The 6,777-nt window shown below is 43.7% G+C and overlaps 1 protein-coding gene across 1 annotated transcript in view; it reads left to right on the plus strand.

Annotated features, from left to right (window-relative positions):
* The window catches only part of SSTR2 (somatostatin receptor 2), a 30,605-nt gene extending 24,028 nt beyond the window's left edge, over positions 1–6,577 (plus strand). The window contains exon 2 of the mRNA XM_077458679.1: positions 2,248–6,577. Within this exon, the coding sequence (XP_077314805.1) occupies positions 2,341–3,453 (1,113 nt within the window). The 5' untranslated portion in view covers positions 2,248–2,340 and the 3' untranslated portion in view covers positions 3,454–6,577. The remainder of the gene's footprint in view (positions 1–2,247) is intronic.
* Positions 6,578–6,777: the final 200 nt, after the last annotated feature.

A 6,777-nucleotide genomic window follows, 5' to 3' on the forward strand; every position in this document is an offset into this window, starting at 1 on the left:
CATCTGGCTAATAGCTATGAAATGTAGCTCAACGCATATCTAATCTGTATTTAATTTCGTTCTGTGGGAAAAAAGCAAAACAGAATGTTCTCACGCTGCATTCTGTGCGGATTGGATGTGTCAATGGGGAAAATTCCATATTATGGCCACTAGGTGGTGCTGAGTTTCCTAGCAAATAAGTATGCTCCTCCTCGCCATCTAGTGGCCATAATGCAGTATTTTCCCTACTCACACATTTGTCCTGCAGACAATATAGACAGCGAACATTCGATGTTGCCTTTGTTTCGGTTGAGGAACAGCTGTGAAATTTTTTGGCAAACTCCCAAACTCCAAAAATCTCATAGATTGCTTCCATTTGACAGCCGGCAGGTTCTCTTATACTTCTGGTGACTGTTTAAAATTGTAGTAATCCCAAAAGCAAACATTTCTTATATTGCAGCTGCACTGTGTGTGTCTATGGAGTGCGGCTCCATAGACACACACGGCACGGGAGCGAGCATGCACTGTGTGCCCCATAGAAAGCAGCTTTCTGTGGTGGAACATAGAGAAGAGGAGGAGCAGGTGAGTATAACATGCTTGTTATTTAAATTAATTGCAGATAAAAACTACAAGGTGCAGGTAGAAGAGTTTAAAGTGTATGTATAGTCAAAACTTTTTTTTTTTGGGGGGGGGGGGGGGGGGTAACAGAAAAGGGCATTTCTTGCTGTTTCTACCCCATTGGGATTATTTTCTTTTAATTCCGGTCCTGAAGAAAGTGGGAGGTCATCTTCCCAATGTGAGGGACCATACATCTTAGATAGTTGTCACCAGGACCAGATCTCACCTATCTGATCTGGGGGTGCATTAAAGGGACACACTGTGCCATAACCTAGGAAACACTAGCACATATTAGGCTGTCATTAGGGTGATTAAACAGAACCTGTGACCCCCTTGTACTGCATCGGGTGCCTCCATCAGACTCCCCCTTTACATCAGGTGTTCCCATCAGAGTGTCCCCTTATGTCCACATTAGAGTTCCCTCTTGCATCAGATGTCCCTCATCTGAGTGCCTCCCTGCATTAGAAGACCCCCTCAGAATCCCCCCTCCCTTACACCAGTTGTCCCCTTTAGAGTGCCCCCTTACATCCAGTGTCCCATCAGAGTGCCCCCTTACATCAGGTGTCCCACCAGAGTGCCCCCTTACATCAGGTGCCCCACCAGAGTGCCCCCTTACATCAGGTGTCCCACCAGAGTGCCCCCTTACATCAGGTGTCCCACCAGAGTGCCCCCTTACATCAGGTGTCCCACCAGAGTGCCCCCTTACATCAGGTGTCTCATCAGAGTGCCCCTTTACATCAGCTGCCCCCATCAGATTTCCCCCTTACATAAGGTATCCCAATCAGAATGTCCCTTTACATCAGTGTCCCCATCAGGGTGTCCAATTACATCAGGTGTCCCCATCAGAATGCCCCCTTACATCAGGTGTCCCCCTCAGAGCCCCTCTTACATCAGCTGTCCCCATCAAATTTCCCCCTTACTTCAGCTGCCCCCATCAGTAGCCCCCCTCTTACATCATCTGCTTCCACCAGAGTCCCCTCTTACACCATCTGCCTCCATCAGAGTCCCCCCCTTACATCATCTGCCTCCATTAAAGTACCCCCCTTACATTAGCTGTCCCCATCAGAGTCCCTCTCTTACATTAGCTGTCCCCATCAGATTCCCCCCTCCTTACATCAGCTGTCCCCATTAGAGTGACCCCTTACATCAGCTGTCCCCATCAGAGTCCCCCCTTACATGAGCTGTCCCCATCAGATTGCCACTTACATAAGGTTTCCCAATCAGCGTGCCCCCTTACATCAGGTGTCCCAAAAGAATGCCCCCTTACATCAGGTGTCCCCATCAGAGTGCCCCCTTACATCAGGTGTCCCATCAGAGTGCCCTCTTACATCAGGTGTCCCATCTGAGTGCCCCCTTACATCAGGTGTCCCATCAGAGTGCCCTCATACATCAGGTGTCCCATCAGAGTGCCCTCATAAATCAGGCGTCTCATCACAGTGCCCCCTTACATCAGGTGTCCCCATCAGGGTGTCCAATTACATCAGGTGTCCCAATCAGAATGCCCCCTTACATCAAGTGTCCCCATCAGAGTGCACCCTCAAATAAGTACAGTAGATAAAGTACAGTAGATAAAGTATATCAAGTAAAACACTCAACCAAATCTTGTTGATGATAGTTTGGGTTTCTTACAATCTCTGTTTTCTGTTTCAGGGGTCGTATCTAACCAAGTTGAGAAGACAGCTGAGGAGAGGCGATGAACGCCGTGTAAAAACGTGTTTTTGGGCCTCACTCCACGACAGCAAGATGGATCAGGATTACTCAGACTTGCCAAACATCACAGAACTGTACTTTTCTCCAGTGTCACAGGGTGACATCATAGAGACCACAACTAACATGTCCACGAACATGACCTCTCCATACTATGACATTACTAGCAATGCCGTCCTCACCTTCATTTACTTTGTGGTGTGCATCGTGGGACTCTGTGGAAACACACTGGTCATCTACGTCATACTCCGATATGCCAAGATGAAGACAATCACCAACATCTACATACTCAACTTGGCCATTGCCGATGAACTCTTCATGCTTGGCTTGCCCTTCCTAGCAATGCAGGTAGCCTTGGTCCATTGGCCTTTTGGCAAAGTCATCTGCAGGATTGTAATGACGGTGGATGGTATAAACCAGTTCACCAGCATCTTCTGCCTTACTGTCATGAGCATCGACCGATACCTGGCAGTGGTTCACCCCATCAAGTCAGCCAAATGGAGAAGACCAAGGACTGCCAAAATGGTCAATGCCGCAGTGTGGACCATTTCACTCCTGGTCATCATGCCGATTATGAATTATGCCGGAGTTCAGTTCTATCGTGGGAGAGGTAGCTGCACCATAATCTGGCCTGGGAACTCTGGGACGTGGTACACTGGTTTTATAATATATGCCTTTATCCTAGGGTTCTTAGTCCCGCTAAGTATTATCTGCCTCTGCTATCTCTTCATCATCATCAAAGTCAAGTCATCGGGAATAAGAGTGGGTTCCTCCAAGAGGAAACGGTCAGAAAAGAAAGTCACCAGGATGGTGTCCATCGTGGTTGCAGTTTTCATATTTTGCTGGCTCCCGTTCTATATCTTCAACGTCTCATCCGTGTCCCTCCTGATTGTGCCAACTCCGGGCCTGAAGGCCATGTGGGACTTTGTGGTGGTTCTGAGTTACGCCAACAGCTGTGCCAACCCCATCTTGTATGCCTTTCTTTCCGACAACTTTAAAAAGAGCTTTCAGAATGTCCTGTGCTTGTCCAGGGTCAGTGGCATGGATGAGGGCGACAGAAGCGATAGCAAACAAGACAAGTCCAGGCTGAATGAAACCACAGAGACGCAACGCACATTGCTTAATGGAGATCTTCAGACTAGCATCTAAGCGAGCCCAGTTGGAAATATAGCTGCATATCTGAATAATTCCAACTGCAACCATCTAATTTGGTTATGTAATTAGTAGAAGAGAGAATTCGGAAGGGTGAACAAAATGACACATATTTGAAGGTCTTATGAAAGTCATTTCTAGACAGATGCCTGGACCTCAAGTGGTCCTTCAACTACTGCTATCATTATAAAACATTTCTAATAGTAAAGGACTACAACGATTTCTGTGCTCTGAAGATTTTCTTTTGGGGCCCCTGCTCTCTGTGGCCTCTGTAACTAGTCACTGCCAAACCACTTCTTTAGCTCCTCCAATAAAGTGGAGATGTTGCAAGCTCTGCTGATTTCTTCTAAATTCTCCTAAATACTGCGAGGTGGTCTCTGCGTTCAAACGTATTTCTAAACGCCTACTCTTTTTGCTATCCAGAAAAAAAGTAACTCATTATTGAATGGATTTTTGTTTCCTCGCCAAGAAAGGGTATCAAGCAAATCTGGAACTATATCAACACCAAGGGCCTATGAAGGCGCCTTTTATGTGGCATCTTCAACTACCATTACGGGCTTTCTGCTACACCGTACCATATCCATTATTAAGTCTTGGATGCATTTGTAAAAGTTTGACAAGGAAATTCATATTTTTTTATTCTTTTTGTTGCCTAAGCCACCCTACTTATCGAACTTATATTATCCGTTACACATCATTACAAAACACTCCAGATTACAAATTGCCCGCCCTTAACGTTTTCTTAGCAATATCTGATACAATTATTGAAGACAATGATGCACTGAGGAACTGAATTTACAACTTTTTGTAAATATAATGGGCAACCTTTCTCATAATGTGCACTTTTATCTAAATTCACATTGCACTTTAAGGTCCTTGAGTAAGACCAACCTTTTGGTTGTGGATCATACTAGATGTAACCTGCAAAGGGGCAACAGTAACAATTATTGAAGCATTCTAACTCATAAAGAAGGATTCTAACTCATAAAGTACAAAATTACTTACAGAATGATTATTTACAGAAGCTTTAAGGAGGTAGAACCGTGGGTCATGGGTAGGACCAACCTTTGGTGGTGGATCATACTAGATGTAACCTGCAAGGGGCAACTGTAACCCAAGGATCAACAGGAATGTTAAAGATGAAGTTATCTTTTGTATCCCAGAAAACAACAATTATTGAAGGATTCTAATTTCTAAAGTAAAAAATGATTTAGAAAATGTTAAATGAAGCTTTAAGGAAGTAGAACCGTAAGTCATGGGTAGGTCCAACCTTTTGGTGGTGGATCATACTGGATGCAAAATTCAAGGGTCAACTACAACCCAATCTTTGGTGGTGGATCATACTAGCTGTAACCTGCAAGGGGCAACTGTAACCCAAGGATCAACAGGAATGTTAAAGATGAAGTTATCTTTTGTATCCCAGAAAACAACAATTATTGAAGAATTCTAATTTCTAAAGTAAAAAATGATTTACAAAACGTTAAATGAAGCTTTAAGGAAGTAGAACCGTGAGTCATGGGTAGGTCCAACCTTTTGGTGGTGGATCATACTGGATGCAAAATTCAAGGGCCAACTACAACCCAATGATGAACAGGAAACAACAATTATTTAAGGATGCTAATTCATAAAGTAAAACATTGTTTACAAAATGATAAAGGAAGCTTTAAAGTAGTAGAATCCTGGGTCATGGGTAGGGCCAACCTATGGTGGTGGATCATACTAGATGTAACCTGCAAAGGGGCAACTGTAACCCAAGGATCAACAAGAAACAACAAATACTAAAGGATTGTAACTCATAAAGTAAAAAATATATATATTTTAAAAAATGATAAAGGATTCTTCGAAGGAAGTAGAACTGTGGGTTATGGGTAGGTCCAACCTTTTGGAGGTGGCTCACACCAGATGTAAAAAGGGGAACTGTAACCCAAGGATCAACAGGAATGTTAAAGCTGAAGTTATCTTTTGTATACCAGAAAACAACAATTATTTAAGGATTCTAACGCATAAAGTAAAAAAAATTATTTTTCAAAATGTTAAAGAAAGCTTTAAGGAAATTGAACTGAAGAATTTTTTTTTTTTTTTTGAATGAGCTTGATGCCAACTGTTCTACATAGAAAACCCTGAATGCATTCAAAGAGATATTGACTATCAAAGATGCCAACAATTAGGGAAAGATATCATTATATTATCAGTAGTGTTCTTTTTGTTTCTCAAAATGAACAATTTTACAGAAAAAAATAAAATAGTTGGCAATGGCAACTACACCGGGAGCCTCCCGCTGCTGGTACCCTGGCCTTTGTAGATGGTGGATAATGCAATTCAATATAGGAGTGGACATGGCTACAAAAGCGGCCTCGGCTGATTTTTTTCAACCTTCAGTCCTGAGATGTGGAGCTAGTGTCGTACAACAACTATCCGGTGCACATTGCCTATATTTCACTACATCTTTGCGGTTTGTGGATATAATCAAAATCTTGTTTTTTTATTTTTTTTTTATTTGTGATAATAGACCACAAAACACTGTTTCCATGCTCCAAGATTAAAGCGTTGTCTTGCGCATTGGAAATAAGTCACCTAATGTGTGCTTTTGTCTGTACGCAGGTCGAGGAAGCCATTTTGTTTCTGTAGGCATATTTGGGAAATAGGCGTGACCAATGATATCACTTCCTGCCTCAGTTGCGACATAGGAGAAAGTGATGTGCGAGAGCGCCCCCTAAAGTGAATCTCTAGCTTAAATTTTTCCTTTTTTTTGGGGGGGGGGGGTTGGGTAGAGTAGTAGTAACACCCCCATCAAGTTTTTTTTTTTCCTTCTGTTTCAGGAAAGTGGTAAAATAGACAGATAGGGGAGGGAAAAGGGGAGGGAAAGGGGAAATTTCCAATGGGGAACCCATCAGAAAGGCGAGGAAAAGGGGAAATTTCCAATGGGGACCCCAACAGAAAGGGGAGGGGAAAGGGAGGGAAAGGAGAAATTTCCAATGGGGAACCCAACAGAAAGGGGAGGGAAAAGGGGAGGAAAAGGGGAAATTTCCAATGGGGACCCCAACAGAAAGGCGATGGAAAGGGGAAATTTCCAATGGGGAACCCAACAGAAAGGGGAGGGAAAAGGGGAGGAAAAGGGGAAATTTCCAATGAGGACCCCAACAGAAAGGGGAGGGAAAAGGGGAGGGAAAGGGGAAATTTCCAATGGGGAACCCAACAGAAAGGGGAGGGAAAAGGGGACGAAAAGGGGAAATTTCCAATGGGGACCTCAACAGAAAGGGGAGGGAAAAGTGGAAATTTCCAATGGGGAGCCCAACAGAAAGGGGAGGGAAAAGGGGAAAT

This window comes from Lithobates pipiens, unplaced genomic scaffold, assembly GCF_037356315.1.
Source record: "Lithobates pipiens isolate NorthernLeopardFrog02 unplaced genomic scaffold, aLitPip1_a1.2 Scaffold_28, whole genome shotgun sequence".
NCBI lineage: Eukaryota > Metazoa > Chordata > Amphibia > Anura > Ranidae > Lithobates > Lithobates pipiens.